This window comes from Spermophilus citellus (genome assembly GCF_964194105.1).
Source record: "Spermophilus citellus genome assembly, chromosome: 12".
Classification (NCBI taxonomy): Eukaryota; Metazoa; Chordata; class Mammalia; order Rodentia; family Sciuridae; genus Spermophilus; species Spermophilus citellus.
In genome coordinates this window covers 15170361-15192881 of record NC_138198.1, presented here as the reverse complement: position 1 = coordinate 15192881, position 22521 = coordinate 15170361, and the positions used below count along the sequence as shown (strand labels likewise).

Below are 22521 nucleotides of genomic sequence, written 5' to 3'. Positions count from 1 at the left end.
CAGGGTACACTCTGCCTTAGTGTTCTACACGGACCCTCCTTTACAGAGCTGACCACTCTCGGGTCAGTTGCCAAGCCCAGGTCCCTAGCGAGAGCTCGCTGCCCACACAGCCTGAATGCACCTGGCCTCAGGCCGCAGCTGCCCAGCGCTCAGGAATGCAATGCGGGTGAAATGTGGCATGACGTGTGATCTCTGACTTCCTTATAACTCCTCTGTTCTCATCTCCTTTTTTTCCTTTCTATTTCAATTACTTTGAGCAGCATCAAGAAAAAATTACCAATCCACCAAAATGAGTAAGTCCCCCTGTGAGGCCATGAAATGCTCGCTCCCACGACACATTTCATGCCTCTTCGTCCTAAACTCTGACCATTTGCTCCTCTGGGAACAATGTCAAGTTTAGGTGTCGATAGCTCTCATTCCTGACCAACCACCAGAACTGAATAAGAAAGGCTAACCTAGGCCAACCAGTGGCAAGATACAGGCACCACATTGCCAGGCCTCTGCTCATGCACCGACTCTCCCGTGGGCCTCTCTTTGACTTGCCCCTCACTCACACCAGCCCTGCACGCCTTCCTCTCCTGACGCAGCTGCTCTCTGCCCACAGATTGGCCCACCCCGAGGGAAGCCTCCCAGACCTTGCCGTGATGCACCTGACCGCCAGCCTGGAGAGGCCCGAGGGGAAGAAACTGGCCGAACTCGTAGATGAGAAGACAGAGGGCAGCCCTGGAAAGGCTGAGAAGGGCGAGCTTGGGGGGGGCAGCGAGGAGCCCGAGGAGGGAGAAGACGAAGAGGAGGAGTCGGAGGAGGAGGAAGAAATGTCAGGTAACCACTACCAGCAGCTGCTCAGACCAGGGGACGAGCGCTGACCCCACAGCTCAGTGTGACCCGCTCTGGGGATTGAAAGGTGAAGATTTCATTTTAGGGGGTTGCTATAGTGGTGATATCCTGCTCCAGTAATTTCTTTTGAATATCTCTGAATTGAAGAATACGAAGGGCCAGCTGTGGTCGCCTGAGCCACAAGCAGAGCTTCTGTGGAGGGCAGGAGGGGGGTGTCTGCTACAGCTCAGGCAGAAAGCCTCAGACAGAACAGCTCCCTGTTCAGGGCCTCTGGAGTCCTGGACGTCGCCTTTGCAGACGCGTCCCCAGGGAAATCATTCCGAGGACTCCCATTAAGAATGTGTTTCTAGTTCTGCTGTCGTGCTCAAGACACGAGGGACAGAGAAGGTGAGAAACACCCACTCACAAGCCCACCCCCAGAGGTGCGTCCGCCACCTTCATTACTCTGGAGTCCTCCCTCTGTCCCTGCTTTTTGTCCTAGACTTGAAACGCTGTTTTAACAGGGGATGGTGAGAATCGAATGGCCATGAGCTCAGAAAATGTTTTCCCACAGAAACATACAAGGTTGAGAGTTCGGCCTGTGCAGCAGTGCCCAGAGAGCGCGGGGGACCCCAGAGCACCGAGCTTTGATGGTGGTGTGCTGTGCTGGCACAGGACAGTAGAATATTGCTTTTGTCCTTGCTGGTCAACTCTGCTTTACAAAAGTAGAAAATTTAAAACTAGAACAAGGAACAGGCATTGTGGCGCACACCTGTAATATCAGCAAGTCAGGAGACTGAGGCAGGAGGTTGCAAGTTCAAGGCCAGCCTCAGCAACTTGGCAAGACTAGCTCTAAATAAAAAATACGAAGAGCTGGGAATGTAGCCCAGAAGTGCAGCACCCCTGGGCTCAATCCCTGGTACCATCATAAATAAATAAGCAGCATGAGAAAGAAGATCCCTCTCAAAAGTAAGTGGCCTCCAAAAGCTGGTCCCCTTCCCCACTCAGCACAGCCACAGTGAGGACCAGAGAAGCTCAGTCCTTTCTTGAGCCATGTCCTGAGCCACACACAGCCTTAGTGCAGAGGGAAATCCCAGTTCCTCCAGAGCAGGCCTGAGGACCCACCCAGGCCTTATTAGGGTGCTCCAAGCTGGGATTGAGCTTTACTGATGGATCTCACCAAAAGTCGAACTTGCTTTGTGCCTCCACACCCTCATGCCCATGCTGTCCACTCCTCCAGGTCATGTCCACTTACTACTCAGACCTCCCTACTGAACACCATCTGTAAGTTACTCTGTACATTAAGCATGTTCCACAGGGATGAAACCTCACTTAACTGTCCCAGGACAGACACCGTCCCAACTCCCTGTGCCAGGTAAGGGCCCATCCTCTGCCTGGACTGTGGCCTTCATACAAAAATTATGACGTAATGGGTGATATAAATGTGACAATACAAGACAGTCCTGTGGTGGCTTTCAGTACAGTCCTCCAGACAGCAGCAGGACCCCTGGGTTGTGCACAGCCGGCAAGAACGCAATGACTGATCTGGCTCATCACAGCACAGGATTACTGCCAAACTGTGGAGCGGCTGGTCCTGAGCCTGGGTTTGCTGTTCCTTCTGGTGAGGAGCGGCTGGTCCTGCTGGGGCAGACCTCTGACCTGTTCTTCCAGGGAGAATGGACGGTTTTATCCGCTCATTTATATGTTGCTTATGGGAGCACCATTTTGACAAAACAAAACTGTAACTTACAGGTAGCTCAGGTCACCTCAAATCCTCAGTTTACATCTTAACCTTAAGAGTAAATAAGGCTGCCAGGTACAGTGGTGAATGATTGTAATCTCAGCGACTCGGGAGGCTAAGGCAGGAGGGTCATGAGTTCAAGGACAGCCTCAGCAACTTAGTGAGGCCCTGTGCAACTAATCGAGACCCTGTGTCTAAAGGAAATATAAAAAGGGCTGGGGATGTGGCTCTGTGGTTGAGGCTGGGTTCAATCCCCAGTACCCAAGAGAGACACAGAGAGAGAGTAAATAAGGTCAAAATTCTTCTCTACACCCACTTAGTTAGAAGGTGGATAAGGCAGCATCACCCCTAGAATCCTAGGTTAGGACATCTGTGTGGTCAACATGCCTGGGGGCTCGTGGACCACCCTTGCTCCACACTTGGCTGTTCTTAGAACTCATCCCCTGTGGTGACTCCTTGTCCTCATCTGGAGATCACAGATACCCTTGGTTAATAACAAAGGCCACCTTGCTCTGTCCTGCAGACCTGCGGAACAAGTGGCACCTGGTGATCGACCGCCTCACGGTGCTCTTCTTGAAGTCCCTAGAGCACTTTCACAAGCTGCAGGTGTTCACGTGGTGGATCCTGGAGCTGCACATCATCAAGATTGTGTCCTCCTACATCATCTGGGTTTCTGTGAAAGAGGTAAGTGAATGTTGCTGGAGCGTCTCATCAAACAGTCACAGGGGTCTCACATTCCTTGTCCAGCTGTCCACCATATTTTTAACTGGTGTCCACTACATTAGGGATCTGGCTCTGAAAGGATGCCTTTGACATGCAGAGCAATCCACTCAGTGGCCCTGAGGAGGGGGAAGCCACAGAGAGAAGGGCTGGGGCTTAGTTTCCAGTTGACTGGTCACAGTGCCAGGGCTGCTTGTTTTCGCCTGTTTTTTTGTTGCCGAGTGTGAGAGTGGGCTGCTCTTCTGCATGTGGGACTCTGCTTCCCTCAGTTCTCTCTGAGGAAAATGATAACATTTGGGCTCATGTTATTGGTTCTGAAGTAAAATCCTTCATAGAGCACACCTTGTTGGTTGTTGCATTTTTGGAGACGAGTTGCACTTTCCAACTGCACACTTCTCCTGCCCTCCGTTTGGTGTCTGTAAAGAAGAGTCACTGTTCCACCGACAGTCATTTCCTATTGACGGTGGACAAACTGGCTCTCCTTGCATTTATTCAACAAATACTTTTTGCATACTTCTAATTTCCCTGGAGTATTTTTAAGTTGGTTAGAATTCAATTTGTCCTCTAAAAATTAAGTCAGGGACCTCCACTTATAATCCTTGAAAAGCTAAACCACAGGGAAAACCAATGACCACAACACTGGTGGTCATGTGCAGGTCACTAAGGGTGAGACTTGATCTGAGCTGTGGGGTCTGACCCAGAACTTCCTGTGTGCTCCTGGGCCAGCTGCCAGCTGCAGACCACGCCCCTCCAGTCCCTGTCTCAGCTCAGCACTCTCCCTGGACTCCAGACTCTCATGCCCACAGGGCAGCTGGATGCGGCTTGCTTTTTGTGCCCCCGAAACCCCTTCTGTGAATGCCCCTGAAACCGAGTTCACCCTGAACCTCATTCCTCCTTCAGGAACTCCAGCCAATTTCTGCTTCCCCCTCCCTTTTTTGCATCCCGTGGGCCTCCCATCCTGCAGCCAGATGGTCTTCCCAGAGCGTGACTAGCACCCTGGCAGTGCTCTGTGCCAGACCTCGGCATGGCTCACTCCCATCCTTACCGTCGCCTGGTCATGTCCCCTGCCCTCGGGCCTGGGCCACTTCAACATTGCCCTTCCGGGTACCCCAGGGCACCTGCTGGAAGGCTTCGGGTCTCACTTCCCTGGCAGAGAGCCACTTGGTTCTTCCGGATTGTGCCAGCCACACTCTCCTGCACCTGGGGGGCCCTGTACCTGGGACCCCTCTGCCCACACCTGCTTACGCTTCCCAGTGGGGGCCCGACTCCTCCAGGGCCGTTTCCCCACCTGGGTTAGCTGCCTCTGCCTGTGCTCCTGTATCGCCCGGCCAGCCTGGCAGGGCCTCAGCAAGCTGCACTGCCCCAGCTCCATATGGACTTCCCACTGCTTCCTGTGCTTCTCCAGGGCAGGAAGCTCCATGGGAAGCGTAACCTTGAACCTGGGTAGGATTTGTTAAGATCCCTTCTTCTCTTTACCCATCATCAGAATATCAAAAGTTCTGTGTAAATCGTTTGTCCTGTTTTATCCTCAATGCCTCCAGTGCATATTCAAAGAAATAGCAAAGAGACTTCATTTCCCAGTGTTGTGTGAGCCACACTCTCCTGTGCCTGGGGGCCCTGTGTCTATCTTTAATAGATATCTCTAATAGGATTGGCTTTTTAACATCCAAATTGACAGGGCCCTTGCTGACCACTAAGGGAGGGGGGGTCAGTTAGCTAATCAAAATACTTTGATGTCCTATTTAGTATGTTATGAGCACTTCATGGTTTACAGAGCACTTCCACAGGACAATTTCTTTCCTCCTCAATGAATTCTGTAAGGCACCCCTTCCTAGTCCAGTACTTTTGCTCTGAGTACACAGAGAGGCCCCTGGCCTTGGACAGTGGAAAGTACAAGAATAGCTGGGGACAACATGCAGAATCATCAACACCGTGATGTAGTCTTCACGTGTCACTTTATGGTTTTGTCAGCCAACTAGGTAGACTGCCCTCCCCAGCTCATAGAGCTCAGCACTTTGAGCGTGTTCGCTTTACCAGCGGTATGCATGCTGCCGTTTTCACCTAATGACATGAAGCATCCCAGCACGTTATTTGAATGACATCCAGCATAGATGCGTGTGGCCCGTGGATGAATAAGATGGTGATGCTCCTGTGCTGTTCACGGAGAGTTGCTAAAAGTGGGGACGACGCTCTGAGGGGTAAACTCGCTGTCGTCCCAAGGTCCGCGTGTTCACGTGGAACTCATGTCCTCCCCAACACTGACCCGCTTTTAGCACTTCCTGTCATCATGTGGGCTCCCGAGAAGAACCCAGGAGTCTTCTTTCACACTCCCTTCCCTGAAGCCCCCCAGCCCACCACCACCATGCCACCAACCATCTCACCCAGTTAACTCTGTTTCCCATCATGATTCCATGGTCCCTTTCCTCCTGGGTGACCGCAGCAGCAGGAGAGCTGGTCTCTGGCCTCTTGTCTAATGCCCATCATGTTCCCTCCATCCCTCACTTACATTTCTCTAAGTAAGATGCCGGATGAGCTTCAGATTCCCCAGAGTGATGCCCTCCAGGGAGTGGTGTGGCTGTTTCCTGCAGGATGGGCCACGTGCCATTACACAGTTCTAAAAGGATCCCCAACCCTTGGCTCATGGCGGCCCCTCAACCTCCCCACGCTCACTGCATCTCACACTGCTGACTCCCAGCTCCCGGTTGTCTGTGGTTACCTGCCCCACCATGCTCCTCCACTCCTCCTCAGCTTCACAGCCTGACTCGGGGATTCCCGCATCTCCACCCTGGAGCCAGGACGCCTCAGGCAGGAGCCTGTTCACATCTTCAGCTCAGCCATCATTGCCCTACACTGGCATCACCTTGTTCCGCGTCTGTCTTCCACAGAAGACACAGTGTCCTTGGGCCCTGGGCTCACTCCCCTAGTGCCCAGCACAGAGGCAATGCCTTGCACGTGCTCAGACCTCAACCCCCCTTGCAGGTCAGAGGTCGGGTCATTGTGCTTGTGGATGTCACGTCATGTTGTGTGTTCCTGTCTCCATTTCTGATTCCATGTCTGCAGGTGTCTCTGTTCAACTATGTGTTTTTGATTTCTTGGGCTTTCGCTCTGCCTTACGCCAAGCTCCGCCGTGTGGCTTCCAGCATCTGCACCGTCTGGACCTGTGTGATCATCGTCTGCAAGATGCTGTACCAGCTGCAAACCATCAAGCCCGAGAGCTTCTCTGTTAACTGCTCCTTGGTGAGCCAAGGGGAGGGGTCCCACTGCCCTTCAGGGAAGCAAGGCGGTTGGAGGGCCAGCTGCCACACACTCATTCTGTCCAGCCTGTGAGTCACCCCATCCAGGCCCTGTCTGTCCTGCCCTCTGTGCTGGACCTCTGCCTCCCTCCAGTGGGGACCTCCCACTCACACTGGGCCTTTCCCTCCCTATCCCACCCCTGTCCCTTTGGTCCAAGCTGAAGGAGGACACCTGAACTCACCCAATCTGGAGAGCCATTTTTCACTCCATTTTTATTCTTTTCAGCCCAATGAAAACCAAACCAACATACCCCTGCAGGACCTGAACAAGTCCCTCCTCTACAGTGCGCCTATTGACCCCACTGAGTGGGTTGGCCTGAGGAAGTCTTCTCCCTTGCTTGTCTACCTGAGGGTAAGGGCACTTTTGTTCCTACTAGGAGCTCAGCACAGTTTGGAATCCTTCCCCTTGAGACCGTTAGTATTCCATTAGATATAACCTCCTCTTCTCATGTGGCATTTGGAATCATGCTTGCAACAAATTCCTGTGACAGATCATTATTGCACCAAAGAGAAGCTGGCCAGCAGTCTGAGCTTGACTGAATACAGTGTGCCGCATACATTCACCAAGTGCCTTGTCACATTCCAAGAGCAAGGTCACTAGGTTCTCAGAACTGAAACATGTCCAAAATACGTTGTCCAATTTTAAAAAAGCAAGTCTTAAAACACTGTGCAAAGAAAAATATGGGATGCAATATATCAAATTGTCAATAGTGATAATTTCTGAGAAGGAGATGTTATTTTACAAGAAACTTTTGCTGTCTAAATTATGTTTCTCCTTATAATAATTATTATTTACCAGGAATTGAACCTAGGATGCTCAACCTCTGTGCCATATCCCTAGACCTTTTTATTTTGAGACTGGGTCTCACTCAGTTGCTGAGGCTGGCTTTGAACTTTTGATCCTCCTGCTTCAGTCTCCCAAGCCACTGGGATTATAGGCATGTGCCACCATTCCCAGATGTTTCCCTGTGATTTTTAATAAAGACCATTTACTACATTTAGAAGGAATAAAGCATTACCTTTGCAAAAAAAGAACTTCAGTTGCAAAGAGATGAAAACATTATACCTTCCATGCTTCACATTTTACCTTGGTGGATAATCTAAGCAGTCTTGTCTGTATTGCATGGACAGAGCCCTTAGAAGTAAGACCTTTCTGCTCCATGTCTGGACCTCAAAGGCGCTAGACCTCTGTCTTCTGTGAGTAACTGCGAGTTTTCCTAATACAGTAGATACCTTTGGGAATGGTCTCAGCCCCCAGTGGCTGTAAAAAAGATAAGACAAATCGATACTTGAAAAGGGTGGTTAGAGCAGTGTGAGGACCCACGTGGGCTCTTCTCACCACTCCTGTTGTGTTCACACTACTGCTCCGTTTGAGCATGCTTCTCAATTCACTGCCTACTCCGGCCAGACGTCAGAGGTGGTAAAGGTGTCCCCTGGGGCTGGCGCAGTGTGTTTCCCAGGATGTGTCTGCACCGTTGGCCCCTCTGGTTGCCAGCAACCCCCCGGGGCCAGGTATCCCCGGTGTGGAGTGCTTCTCCAGGATTAGGAGCACAGCCACTGTCTCGCCTCCAGAGATTCTGAGTCCTGTTGCCATGGAGATTAGCCCCATTTCCATAATGGAGACAACACCACAGTAAATAAGACAGAGCCTTGAGTGCAGTAGGATGTCATAAAGGTGGGGTTTTATAAAACACTGTGCTTTAGACATTAAGAATCAAGAACAGTGACATTATAGGAATAGCTCAAACTGAAACTCATAAAGCCCTTGGCAAACAGCTGTATGTTCTTGCTTATTCTTCGTAGAATAACCTCCTGATGTTGGCCATTCTGGCCTTCGAAGTTACCATTTACCGCCATCAGGAGTACTATCGGGGTCGAAACAACCTTACTGCCCCTGTGTCCAAAACTATCTTTCATGACATCACAAGAATGCATCTGGATGATGGACTTATTAACTGTGCCAAATATTTCATAAACTACTTCTTCTACAAGTTTGGCCTGGAGGTGAGTTTTCTTGCCAATGTGTTGTATTTCTCTTTACACAAACATATAAATAGCCATCTCAGGCCAGTTGGCCACTGGGGCTATTCCACACTCCAGCCCATGCAGACTGACTCCTCGGGGTCCACAGAGAGTGCTGCTATTGACGCAGTGGCATTTCCCAAGTCTGGGGACCAATGCCCCTTACTCTGCAGCCAGGCACTTGGCCTCTCGGGATCTCAAGAGCCATCTGGGTGCATGAACATCCACTGTCTTATTAGTTCTTCTCCCTCCAGCTTTGTGCTGGGGTTAGAACCCAGGACCTGTATGTTCTGGGCAAGGGCTCCACCATTAAGTCACAGTCTAGCCCTCACATTAGTTACTTATAAAGAGTAAAATATTCTCAACCATCTTTGCTTTCGAGCATTCAGAGTATAACCTGCAGCTCCAGGGAGCTGTTTTAACCTGAAGTTGTGCTGGTAGATCCTGCCCTTTATTTAATAGGATGAATTTGCAGGGGTGCTGTATCATGAAGTCATTACCGCTGTCTGCCTGCGTCCTCTCCAGTTTGAAGTGGGTCTCATGACAGTGACTCAGTCAGGTGCTCCTTTGGAGGTAACCTGTGGATCTGCCTTCAGGCTAAAAGGCTTTCAAAAGAGCAAGATGTGGGGACCCATGCGGGGGCCATCCAGGCTGCGCAGGTGTGGCTCCCTTCCCTGCAAACCCCATGTGTTTTCACCTCTTGTCACCCTTACGCAGACCTGTTTCCTAATGTCAGTGAACGTGATCGGCCAGCGAATGGATTTCTATGCCATGATTCACGCCTGCTGGCTCATTGCTGTCCTGTACCGACGCAGAAGAAAGGCCATCGCGGAGGTCTGGCCCAAGTACTGCTGCTTCCTGGCCTGCATCATCACCTTCCAGTACTTCATCTGCATTGGCATCCCGCCTGCCCCCTGCCGAGGTGAGGGCACTCCCCCGGTGGCTCTCGCCCAAGCCGCAACACAGACCAGTGCAAGAGACTGATTCTGCCTGTGGCCCTCCCTGCAGATTACCCATGGAGGTTCAAGGGCGCCGACTTCAACGACAACATCATCAAGTGGCTGTACTTCCCGGATTTCATCGTGCGGCCGAACCCAGTGTTTCTCGTCTGTGAGTGCTTATGCCTCAGGGCCCTGAGACATCAGTAGCTGGGTTTACATTGGCTCCTCAGTCCTCGCAGGGTGCCCCAGGACCGCTGGTCTTCCGCTGGACCTTATAACCCTATCACCAGTCAGGAATGGCTCTTCCTTGCTCTGTTGTGTTTGCAGAATTAACAAGTCAACATTGGAGGTTCTGTGTTCACTCGAGTCCTCTCACCCCCAGACACCCTCACACACCTGCACGCCCGCCTTTCACTAGACAGATCAGGGAGGGAGCCTGGGGCCGGGAAGGGTTCCCAGCTGCCACCACAGACAGACCCAAATAGAGCAGGGCTGTGACGATGAGGAGGATATCTACCTCCCAGACTTGGCGTCACTGGGTACCTTGTCAGGGCCATCTCATGGGCTGGTGAGCCCAGGGCTAGAGACGCCGCGCCACCTGGGATGACAGGGAGTGGCTCCTCACATAATCAGGTTTAAAATGAGGGCCTCAGCAGGGCTACAGCCTGCCTGGCTCACATCCCCTCTGCCCACACGCTCTCTGCCTTCCCCCTCTCTCTGGTGCCTGGCTGGGAATGGCCTTGGGTTACAAATGTAGAGAGAGGACAAGGTCAAATAGAACAGGATGTCTGCATCCACAACAGGTGAGGAGGTCAGCAGGGCAACAGCTCCAGCTGCCTGGACATGGGCGGAGACCCAGGCCAAGAAGGACACTCCCTAGCCCAGCACCCTCACTGCCCACCGTGCAGGCGAAACCCAGACCACCAGGGGAGCCCTATGGGCCTGCCCTCACACAGCTCCCCATGCTGCAGATGCTCTTGGCCTGGCCTTGGGGTCCAGGATGGCTTTTACTGAGCGCTTTGGGGCCCAGCTCACTCGGGGGTGACTGTGCTGCCCGAGGGAGCCCAGAAGAGAGCAGGTGCCAGTGTCGCCCTTGTCCTGCAGACGACTTCATGCTGCTCCTGTGCGCCTCCCTGCAGCGGCAGATCTTTGAGGATGAGAATAAAGCTGCCGTGCGGATTATGGCCGGGGACAACGTGGAGATCTGCATGAACCTGGATGCGGCCTCCTTCAGCCAGCACAACCCCGTGCCAGACTTCATCCACTGCAGGTGAGGCTGCGCACCACCCAGCAGCTCCACCCTGGGCACCTCCTGAGGCCCACTCTCCCCTCCTCCCTCTGCTGGGCTGGGAAGGAGATCTGCTGAACTACAGACTCCAAAGCTATGAGTGGGAGCCTCCACACTGAGGCTCCCATCAGTACTGGCCTCCTTCTGTGGCCTCCACTTTCCTCCTCGTCATACGAAGCCGACTCATGTCAATCATACCCTGTAGCAGCTCTCCAGAAAAACCTCCCCACCTCCAGACCCTCACCCCAACTCCCCAGCATCCTCTGCCACCCCTCCTCACCCCATCCCTCTTCCTCATCCCCACCCCTCCTCCTCATCCCCCTCCTCATCCCCATCACCTTCCTCTCCCCATGCCCCCTCATCCCCACCCCTCCTCCTCATCCCCATCCCCCTCCATCCCCCATCCTCTCCCCATCCCCCATCCCCCTCCTCATCCCCCATCCCTTCCTCATTCCCCATCCCCCCTCATCCCACATTTTCCTCATCCTCCATCCTCCTCATCTCCTCTCCCCATCCCCCCTCACCTTTATCCCCTCCTCATCCTCCATCCCCCCTCATCCTCCATCCCCCCTCATTCCCCATCCCCCCTCATCACCCATCTCCCCCTCATCACCCATCTCCCCCTATCCTCCATCCCCCTTCATCCCCCCTTATCACCCATCCCTTCCCCATCCCCCCTCATCCCCCATCCCTTCCCTATCCCCCGTCCCTCTTCATCCCCCTCCCTCCCCATCCTCCCTCCCTCCTCCCTGTGGCCCATCACTCATCCTCACCTGTCCCTCCTCCTCATATCCCTCCCTCCTCTCCATTTTCGTACCTCCTGTATCCTTCGTCCCTCCTCCTCATCTTCGCTCCCCTTCCTCATTGCCATCATCTTGCCCCCTTCCTCATCCCTGTCCCTCCTCCCCGTCCCTCCTCCTTGTCCACATCCCTCCTCACCCTCCGCCCTCCCCCCGTCCCTGTGCCTCTGCTCCCTCACCTCCTGTGTGTTCTGGGCCCTGAGGAGTGAGGGTCTAGAGCCGCCTGTGCTGCTGCTGTCCTCACGCTCGCTCTGTGTCTCGGCCTGGGCTTCGGTTAGAGCCTGTTGTAAGGTGGGTGTGACTTATTTAACTCGTGCATTTTAGTCACATGTGATGGTGGGGCCCGCATTGGCCACCCTGACTGTGGGGCCCACTTGCAATACTCATGAATGCACAAAGTCCTCAGTCCAGTGCCCCCCAACTCTGCCCTCCTCCCTCCCATCCCTGTCCTCTGCTCCACAGCACCTTGGCTGACCTCCACCATCTTCCCCATCAGGGACACCTGGGCCTGGTCTTGAGAGCCGGTTGTCTCCCGGGCTGTGTTGCTGGCTTTGCTTCTCCCTGGTCCCTTCGGCCCTGCCTGGCCTCCCCTGGCCTCCCCTTCTTGGAGGCACGCCGGCTCAGCCTCCACACCCAGCTCTTTCCACCCTTGAGGGCTCAGAGCCACCCAGGAGCCAGCACAGCTGGTGAGAGGCTGTGGACCAACTGCCTGGCCTTGACCGGGGAGGGGCTCCTGCAGTCACGGCCAGGAGAGTCCTGTTTAAACAGCGCGACCGCCCTCTAACCTGGTGCTGTTACCCCAAGAGCCCACTCTGCCCCCTTCTGAGGGGTGAGTCCCCTTCTCACCTGTTCACTCTTGTGCCCATCCCACCCTATGGCTTTGGCACTATGAGGGATAGGGTCACTTTAAGAGTTATCCTGTGCTTTCAAAGAGCCAGGCTCTGTTCCAGGTGCTTTACGTGTGTGGAGCCATTGCCTCCCAAAGGCCACCTGTGTGCAGGTGTTATCATCCCATTTGCAGATGAGAAGACCGCCAGGTAGAGCTGAGGCACAGGGACCAGAGCACAAGGATCTGGCCCGTCAGTCCAGCCCCGCACCGAGCGTACTCTGGCTCTGTCAGAAGCTCAGTGCACACTGAGTAAATACCCATAAGCAAATTGGCTTGAAGATGGTCTTTCTGAGTGATGTGCCGTACGAACACTAGTCTCAGGCAGGGTTCCCAGTCTCGCCTCTTCTCTGTGATGTGAGAGGAAGATGGCCCCAGCACACACCCTTCCCACCCAGCGCAAAGGGAGTAAGTACTTTAGCACAGCAAAGCCACTCCTAAAGACCAACCCAGGCAGAAGCCTCTACTCATCACTGGTTTTTAAGGCTGAATCTTATTTTGAAAATTAGATTGTTTCAAGTTTTTAGATCTGTTTATCAGTTAGGAATACCAGAAAGTGACAGGCACACACCCCTATGGTGGGAAGTGAACAGTCATGTCCCGTGGTAGTGACGTAAGGGGCCCAATAGCAGGTGGCCTTGTGGAAAGCCCTGAGCAGGTGGTGATGTAAGGGATGCAGCCCTCCTCCAGCCCGCCCTCAGGTTTGAGTGGCTCCACACTTCCTCTCTCTGGGCTCTGACAGGGAACACCCTCTGGACCCTGCCACCTGTCACCAGGACTCAAATCAGTTCTCTCTAGGACCTGGAGGATCCTCATCTGCTGATGTTTCCCACATTTTCTCCACCAGCTCCGCATTGTGACACCGGGAGTCTCCTGGCCAGGGATGGACCTGTGAAGGCCAGCAGGAGTACTGAATGCCCCGCACAGCCCCCACGTGCACTCAGAGTGCCCCATCCCAGGTCCAGGGAAGTCCCCCATATGGGCTTCAGAAGGGACTGGGAGCTCCATGTGTCACTGACTCCACCCCAGAGGTCCTGGCTCACTGAGAAACACTGGCTTGTTATCTGCTCTCCTTTGCTTAGAAAGTCAAGGGGGGTGAAATATATTTTAGATTAAAAAAAAATTCACAAAAACATTTTAAGTGTTTTACTCTGCAAAACATAAAGGCTAAAAGTTCACACATCTGAAAAAAATGCTCCTTCCCTAGTAACACTGGACAGGTCAAGTACAGTTCATGTTTTAATAAGAGATGGTTTATTGACACCCTGCAAAATAACAACCCGTTAATCAAAGAACTAATCCAGAACTCGTTTTGCTTTGCTTCTCCCCAAATCTGGGTAGAGACGCATCCAAAGCAAAACCACCCAAGACCAAAAGCTGTGACCAAACAATCATGGGTGGCCTCAGCCTGCAGGGAGTGTTCCTGTCAGCTATGACTCTGGCAGCGGCTATTGTCACAAGAAGACCGAGGCACGAATCCTGTCTCCCCTTCCATCAAGAGGGCCATTGTGGAGGGATAGGCCCCCAAAAGGAACCCTGACTCAGCCCGGGACGTCCAAAGGCAGAGTGCTAAAAAGCCCAGGGTCCCATCTGGCAGTGTCTGTGTCAGAACTAGTCCCCGTCTCTATGGAGACCTTTTCATTTCTAGTAAAATCTTCATATGTTTATGGGTTTGTTTCTTCTGCTGATTTCTAGCTCAGGAAAAGGAATGCATGTTCATTTGTTTCCTGCCAGCCAGGATATTCTAGCAAGAAATGCTAAGTTTTAGAATTGATTTGGTATCTGCGTTACAATTTCTGTTGCCATACCATGATCCATCCCTTCCATGGAAAAACAGAGGCATTTTGAACACCAAGTGGTAGGCCGAGAATGTGGCTGTGTGTGAGAAACGTGACCCACACGATGATGGTGGTAGCACGTGCAGTTATGGTGGCGCTGATTGCAGGACAGTGCCCCCAGGAGAAGGAAAGGTGGAGCCAGAGCCGCTGGCGTGCTCTGAAACGGCTCTCGTGGGCAACCCATGGAGCTGAGTTCTTTCCCTTCTTCAAACAGAAACTCCCCGTTCTGTGCTGTTCTGCTCTCCTGTTGCCCCGTGTCCTTTGGTTCTTTCCAGATCCTACTTGGACATGTCCAAGGTCATCATCTTCAGCTACCTCTTCTGGTTCGTGCTGACGATCATCTTCATTACTGGGACAACCAGGATCAGCATATTTTGTATGGGTTACCTGGTGGCCTGTTTCTACTTCCTGCTCTTCGGGGGCGATTTGCTACTGAAACCCATCAAGAGCATCCTGCGCTACTGGGACTGGCTGATCGCCTACAACGTTTTTGTGATCACCATGAAGAATATACTGTCGGTAAGTGCCTCCCAACACAGAACAGATGCGGCTTCCACGTGAGAGTGGATCAGCACTCGGTGGTTATCAGGAGCCCCGAGCCTCTCATACAGCTCTCAAAAACCCCAAACAAGATGCTGCCAATTCAGGATCCCCAGGACCATTATGACTGTGCTTTGCCAAATTCAGCAGAACACATTTTGCTCTTTTCCACGGTTTCAAGGTCACGTGGTGAAAGGGTTGTATTCACTGGAAAAATTCTAGAATGTGTTTTATTAACTTAAGTCCCATCCCTTCTGAGGAACCATCTTATCACTCACAGTATGTGCTTGAAGGGGCCTTTGGTGGCTCCACGGGAAGCTGAGAATTGGTTTTGGTGTTTGCGGTACTAGGGATTAAACCCAGGGCTGCTCTACCTCTGAGTTCCATTCCCCGCTCTTTCTCTTCTCCTTTTCTTTTATTTTGAGGCAGGTTCTCACTAAGTTAGGGTCCCACTAAGTTGCAGAGGCTGACCTCAAACTTGCAATCCTCCTGCCTCAGCCTCCTGAGTCCCTGCAATTACAGGAGTGCACCACCATGCCCAGTTTGTTGAAGTTTTTCAGTCATATCATATTCACAAAAATACAACTCTTACTTGCAAAGAACTGTAGAGGTGTAAAGTGAAATGAAATGAGCATAATTCTCTGTGTGGCGTGGGGAATAAGGTGGAATGGAGACAGGATGCAAGAAATCCCACGTGCCAGAAATGGAGAGACCTGGGAGAGAGTGCAGCCTAGGGCAGCCTCTGAGTGTCGATACCCGATTAGGGCTTGGCTGAACCATGCGGACGGACCGAGGAACAGCACCCGCTCGCTCTGCTGTTACGTAGCTGTGGTCCTTTGGGCCAAACTGTTCTCCTAACATGACAGATGGCTCACACTGTCTGCTAGTGATGCCAGAAATCCATCTTTTAGGCCACAAGGACGCTATTTAAGTTACTCAGTGCTGTAGGAAGTTAACCAGCAAACCTTCAAGGGCTGAAGCAGTTTTTGCCTCTCCCGCCAGCCTCCACATCAGGCCATGCCTGCTCCTCTTGGCTGTGCCTGGTGGAGCAGACGAAGGGCACTGGTGGAGGGACTCCACCCTTCTTCTCTGCTAGCTGCTTAGGGCTCAGTTCACCACAGCACTGATCTGTGAAGGCTGTTGGATTATTTTTTTTTTCCCATGGGTGTTTTGCTGTGTTTCAGAGCTGGGAAAGCCTAGTCTGTGGGTAATGAATATTTGAATGATATATTTTGCCTACCATTTGTTGAAAGATGAATTCTCTAGTTGAGGGTGAAAGTGCCTTTAAGTCAACGCCTTTCCCCACTAGCGTGGACTCATGCTTGGAGTAGCACAGGGAGTCACTGCAGAGCATAGACCAGACTAGACAAGGCCGTCCCATCCTGAAGCCACTCCATGGAGAGGGATCCACCACTGGAGTGTGATCTCATAGCTATGCCTGGAAAATGTGTGGATACGGCGTCTGTCCTTCCATCCACCCATCTGTCCTCTATCCATCCATTCGTTCATTCTTCTTCATTCTGTAAACCTGTGTTGCAGACCTGTTCTTTCCTGAGCACTATGTTATATCTTAAAGAATTGGAGATAAATAATGCTCTTATTTGACTCTCAAGAAGCTCACATTCTGGAAGGAAAGAAGGATCTACAAATAATAATAATACAATTGTTAACAATGTGGTTATAACCTTGGAGGAAAATAACGCAAAAACTAAAGGAAGCCTAATATCTTGCTTGGGAGTCGGGGGGAGGCAATGCCATTTCAACCTCTGAGACTCAGACAACGGATTGGGGTGGAGTTACAAAGGGGAAGGGCATCCCCTGCCTGGAGTGGGCAGCGTAGTTTGGAAGATGGTGGGAAGTCGTTCTCAGGGCTGAGCATCCCATACCCCAGTATTCTCCCGCTCCCATATCCCCGGGACACACAGCTCAGCCACACCTAGGGTGTTGGCTGAACCTCCCCACCGTCCTCAGGATTGAGCACAGCACACCTGTAACAAGAAATCCATTATTACGAGACAACCATGTCCCAACAATCAACAAAAAGATTTCTTCACCCAGAGAACCGCCAACGTCTCAGATCACACACTCTTCTTCCTTGTTACCCCTTGGGATTGGGTCAGAGCCACCAGTAGGTATGGAAGTCCTCAGCTGTTCAGGTCCCGTCTACACAATGGTGCAGTGTGTCCACACACCCCTGCTAAGTCCTCCCAGGATCACATAGGACACCTGACATGTGTGACACTGTGTGCACAGTTGTGGACTATACTGTCTAGGAGGTGGTGTCAAGGAGGAGGTCAGCTCGAGTTCAGTAAGGAGCATTTCTGTCATTGCAATGATTTCTGTCCACCTGGTGGGGTCCTTGGCTGCAGCTCCTGTGGGTGAGGGTGGATGGCCTGTTCCTGCAGCTGTGTCTGGGATGGCTCCTGGGAACACAGAATCAAAACAGGGGCCCAGAGTGCACCCATTCACAATAATGGGGCTTGGCTTATTCCCCCCACAGCCCAGGTTTCCTCTCGACAAGAGGTGCTTCCACGTGCAGCAGCGCTGCTCGGAAGACCCTGGCTGTGTGCGTGGGTCTGATTTGCCTGGGGACTTCCAGGGCTCCAGGAGCTGCCAGTGCAGGGTCGCGTGGTGTCTGAGATTGGGTCCCACGTGCGCCATCTTGATCTCTGGCACCAGGCCCTTGTGAGTTTTTGCACCTGTTGGGATCACAAGACCCCAGCTTGTTTTCGGGGTGCAGTTTCAGACCCTGCCTCTGTCTGTTTTTCAGATAGGCGCGTGTGGATACATTGGAACGTTGGTTAAGAAGAGTTGCTGGTTGATCCAGGCCTTCAGCCTGGCCTGCACCGTCAAGGGCTACACCATGCGTAAGTACAAGAGGCACATGTGTAGTGGATGTCAGAAAGGAAGGACGTGGAGCAGGACTGCTCTGACTTAGAAACTGGGCCCAAGCACACAAAGAGAAGAGTCCAAGGTGGAGGTCGATGGTGCCCCGGGTGGAAGCAATGGAAAGGGAGCGCGCTGTGGACCTGCGGGCCATGGCATGAGGTGCCTTCGCTCCAGGCACCTTGGGTCACTTCCTAGACACTGCCCACCCAGCAGGTCTGGAGATTGGGTGCAGTGCTGTTGTGACTCCCTGGACTCCTCTGAGCTACCTACGATAGGGAAGGACTCCAGGGCCCACCCCAAAGTGGAGTTGCTCTGGTTAGACTCAGGGGTCTCAAGGTGATGAGACTTCCAGAACTTTCTCTCCTCAAGAAGTTCAGGGATCTGTAAATGCAAACCATTGGGAGAGCCCTGGGATTTCTGGAACTAGACCTACACACGGACTAAGGGACATGCTGTCCCCACCACCCTGCCCCTTGCAACAGAGCCCAGGGCTGTGTCACATGGTTGTGGGCTAATCATTCAGGAAACACTCTCAGTCTGAATTTTGTCCAAATTAGAAGGTCTTCTATTTAGTCAGCTGGGACTGCTCCCTGCAGGACCCGAATTGTCTTTGCTAGGACCAGTATCGGGTCCGAGTTCTGTGGGGTTTATAAGGGGAAAAACCACATCCTCAAAAACATAGGTGCAGGCAAGCAAGAGGATGCCAGGGCTAAGAAAGCAGTCAGCAGAGCAAAACAGACAGCATCCTGAATTCAAGCACATTTGTGGGCATATGAAGTACAGAAAAACAATCTGTAGCATCTTAGAAACAGCTTAACATTATTTATTCTATAACACTTATCACATATTCCTATTATCCTACTCATTAATATTCCATAACCTATACTCTATAATTTATAATCTATATTGATCAAGCTCAGACCATGACAACATGGGGGTCTTCTGTGGGCCAGGATGGGGGCCGCTTGTATCCAAGCCTCCCGCACCGTGGCTGGTGGCTCAGGCTGCACTTTGCAGTTGAGTACCACGAGGGATGGCCTTTGACTGAGGATCCAGGGGGCTGCTCACTCCACCTCCTTTAAAGACCATCCGTGTCCCTTGGCATGGCGTCACCCCACAGAGCCTGTGGTAGGACAGCTGTGTTTTGTTGAACAGAGAGTTTCCTCTGTCACTGCACATTACTCCCCATGGCCCTTGTCGGGGGTCCCTAAGGGAGAGACAGGCACAGGGGCCTCTCTGCCGAAGGTCAAGAGACCCTGTGTCATAGCCCAATGAGTTCACGCTGATGCTAGATTTGAAGTGTGCGCATCATTTGTAATGGGTCATCTGTAAGTAGCACCTGGGAACGCTGCTCTTGGGCCTCTGTGATCCCTGCACTCAGGCAGGCCACAGGGTGACTGTGGGAGGGAAGTCGGCTCCAGCGGGTTTTCCTCTTGTCACACAGCCGAGGATGACGCCTCCTGCAGACTGCCCAGCGGGGAGGCCGGGATCATCTGGGACAGCATCTGCTTTGCCTTCCTCTTGCTGCAGAGACGTGTGTTCATGAGCTACTACTTCCTGCACGTCGTGGCCGACATCAAAGCTTCCCAGATCCTGGCTTCCAGGTGGGTCCGGCCATGGAAGCACGTGGCTGCTCTCCTAGAAAGTGTGCTGAGTAGCACCCACCTGCTTTCTGTCTGAGCCTGCTAGGAGAAACCACAGAAACTGAGACATCCTCTCCAGGAAAGCAAGGAAAATCTAGCCCAGGCCATTAAGACCCACATGGTACAGAAACATGGAGTCTGATGAGAGTGACACTTCCCAGGACTTGGGCCCTACAGAAGCTCAGAGGGGCCTGGGCTGACTGAAGCCTGCCACACACCCTCCCTGGGGCAGGGCCAGTGCTGGTTCTGAGCCTCCGTCTTTCCCCTCCCTACTTCTTTAAGAAGAAACTCTCGAAAACAGAGAAAACCATGACTATCATCTATGATGTAGCAGATCGTTAGTGGAGAAGGAATTCAAAAAGCTTAACAACAACAACAAAAATCTCACAAAATAGTCAACTGATCTAAATAGGCATTTTTTTAAAGAAAATATGCAAATGGGGGCTGAGAGTACAGCTCAGTGGTGAGCATGTGCCTGTTGTGCACGGGCCCTGGGTGGGGATGGGGTGGTCCCAGCACCTTAAAACAGAGAAAGAAAGAAGATACAAGTGGCCAGGGAGTGCATGAGGCTCCTCTCAGCAAGAGTACCATCAGGGAAATGTCGATCAGAACCCCAGTGTGGGTCACCCCAGCCACTCAGAATAGCTCTCCTCAAAACATAAATGCCAGGGAGGGTGGGCGAGAAGGGACCCGGTGCCCTGTTGGCGGGAAGGGAAATTAAGAGCCATCGTGGAGAAGAGTGTGGATTCCCTCCACAGCTGCAAGGGAACAGTGTAGCCCAGTAGCCTCGCTTGTTCTGAGTCCTCTGAGGTGTCCTTCTGGCCCCCTCCTTCCCACTGGTCTCTTCCTGCCCACTGATTTTCTTCTCTGGGCTGCTGGCAGGATTTGCATGCCACCATTTCTTCTCTTGCAAGTGTTGCCCCTGATCTACAGGCTCGGGAAGCAGACTGGGCGGAGCACTAGGAAGGGCCTGCAAGCCATCCTGGCAGGAGGGTCAGTGCTCCTGTGTGACCCTACTGCTGGGCTCATCTCACAGGTGCTGACCCTCCCCAGATCCCATGGGATCCTTGGTGCTCACCATCCAGCAGACATCAGGCTGTGGAATGTGAAATCACCCTCATTGACCATTCGCATATGGCTTAAGCTCGTGTGTCTGTGTCTGTGCCACCCATTTCCCTGGAGCCTTGTTTCCTTTCCCTTCAGGAGAAATAAAACATTGATTTCAAAAGTCCATACACATGCAGCAACCCTGGCCTTTGCCACCTGACTGTCTGCCTTGTAGGAAAAGAAATGTAGGAAGCCGCACTTTCTCCCAGCAGCCTGTGTCCTGCACCACCTAGGGGAACAGTACCAGTCCTGCAATTGACCAGCACAGTTGTTTTCTAATACTCTGGACATCATTTCTGTAGCAGAGGACAGTGTCTCAGTCAGAGGTGACCTCATTTGTACAGAGCAGCTGGTAATTTTGCAGGCAAATACTTTTTTTCTTTATCACCCTCCCCAAAATATATGGTCCTTAGAAGTCCCAGACATTATAGAAAGCCAGTGTCTTTCTCCAATTGTTGTCACAATTATTGGGTACAGTAGGAGTGATGGCTTTGTTCAGAGCATACCTTGTGCTCACACAGGAAGTCCTGCTCTGATTGATGGACGTTGAACTCCCAAGGCAGTTTCCAGAGAACACACACATGTTCATTCACTCCCACGTACCTTCCTTGGTTCACTGCCTGCCCTGTTATGAGGACAGGAGGTGGGCCCCAACTCTCACAGAGCTTACAGGCTAGAAAGGACAAAGATAGGTGACTCAGCCGCTGCCCACAGGTGCCTGGCTTTGTCGCAGCCCAGGCCACCATAACACAAGTTCCAAACCAAGGTGGCTCACAAACAACATGAGGCTGGGATGTCCAGGACGGAGATGCCAGCAGATTCGGAGCGGGGGAGGGCCTGTTCTGCGTGGACAGCCCCTCCTCACTGTGTCCTCCCTGGGGGAAGGAAGAGCAGGAGGCCACCTGGGCCTCTTCACCGGAGCTTTTATGCTGATCACGACCTGTCCCCTCCCAGAGGCCCCACTCCCAGCACCAAGGCCTCAAGCACCCAGGCTTCAGTGTGGATGGGGAAGGACACAGACACTGAGCCAACAGCCACGTGGTGGCAGGCAGCTGGGGGAGCAGGAGAGCCCTTCGGCAGGATGGTGGCATGCAGGGCCTGCTATGGCAGCCCCCACCCCGTGCTACAGCCTGGAGAGAGCAGGAGCTGGAGGGGACAGTGCAGGTGGCAGCCCCAGGAGGCTCCGGGGGGAAGTTCAGCCAGGGGGAGGGATGGCCTGAGTGTGCACAGCAAGGCGTGGGGTGACCAGGATTCTTTTTCATTTTTCAGGACTAGTGAGCCTCGACGTCACTTGCCTGCTGGTGACCAGCAGTGGTGGAGAAGGCCAGAGTGCAGGGGGAGGAGTGGGGAACTCAGGCGGAGGCAGGAAGAGCCAGAGCACAGGGCAGGAAGGCGGCACATGGGAAAGGAGGGGTGGCCGGGCGCTGAGCTACATAATGCCACCTGAAGGATGGTCTCTCTAGGAAGCCATGTCATCACTAGCAGAGAAGATCACTTGGCAGAATCCGGAACTTGAGCTGAAAAACAGTGCTGTAGAGAAGAGGAGGGATTTCCAGGGAGCTGGGGCCCAGAGAAGTCTGCCCTTGGGTGGGCTGTGTTCAGCAGCTGAGGGCTGCCCCCCGCCCAGCACAGTCCCTTGGACTTGGGTTTCCCAAGCAGGTGACAGCAGTCAGAGTTGAGGATATTGAGAGGCCGAGATTTATAGGGACACTTCAGCTGGCTGGAGAAGGGAGGAAGAAGAGGGGCAGAGGAGAGGAGGAAGAGGATGAGCGGCCAGAGGCTGGAGGCCCCGTGGTGGAGAGGACCTCTGCTCCACCTGCACCCCTGGGCTTTCCTGCTGGCTGAGTGGAAACCCAGCCGTCTTTGCAAACCCTTTCCTCGTGGCCAGCTCTGCCAAGGCCCAGTAGGAAACCCGGGAGCGTGGCACCTTGTGAGGGCATGCAGCCCACTTCCTCCCCTGGGAGGCTGCTCCAGAGGGGTTGGTGACTCCCACTGCC

At 52.8% G+C, this 22521-nt stretch overlaps 1 protein-coding gene across 4 annotated transcripts in view; it reads left to right on the top strand.

Moving 5' to 3' along the window:
- The window catches only part of PIEZO2 (piezo type mechanosensitive ion channel component 2), a 345423-nt gene that overhangs the window by 264166 nt on the left and 58736 nt on the right, over positions 1 to 22521 (top strand). For all 4 annotated transcript variants that reach the window (XM_081263438.1, XM_081263440.1, XM_081263439.1 and 1 more), the window contains 11 exons: positions 605 to 822; positions 3081 to 3241; positions 6338 to 6514; positions 6797 to 6922; positions 8374 to 8574; positions 9310 to 9514; positions 9601 to 9702; positions 10638 to 10803; positions 14621 to 14864; positions 17656 to 17752; positions 19219 to 19378. In XM_081263438.1, coding sequence (XP_081119564.1) covers positions 605 to 822; positions 3081 to 3241; positions 6338 to 6514; positions 6797 to 6922; positions 8374 to 8574; positions 9310 to 9514; positions 9601 to 9702; positions 10638 to 10803; positions 14621 to 14864; positions 17656 to 17752; positions 19219 to 19378 — 1857 coding nt within the window. The remainder of the gene's footprint in view (positions 1 to 604; positions 823 to 3080; positions 3242 to 6337; positions 6515 to 6796; positions 6923 to 8373; positions 8575 to 9309; positions 9515 to 9600; positions 9703 to 10637; positions 10804 to 14620; positions 14865 to 17655; positions 17753 to 19218; positions 19379 to 22521) is intronic.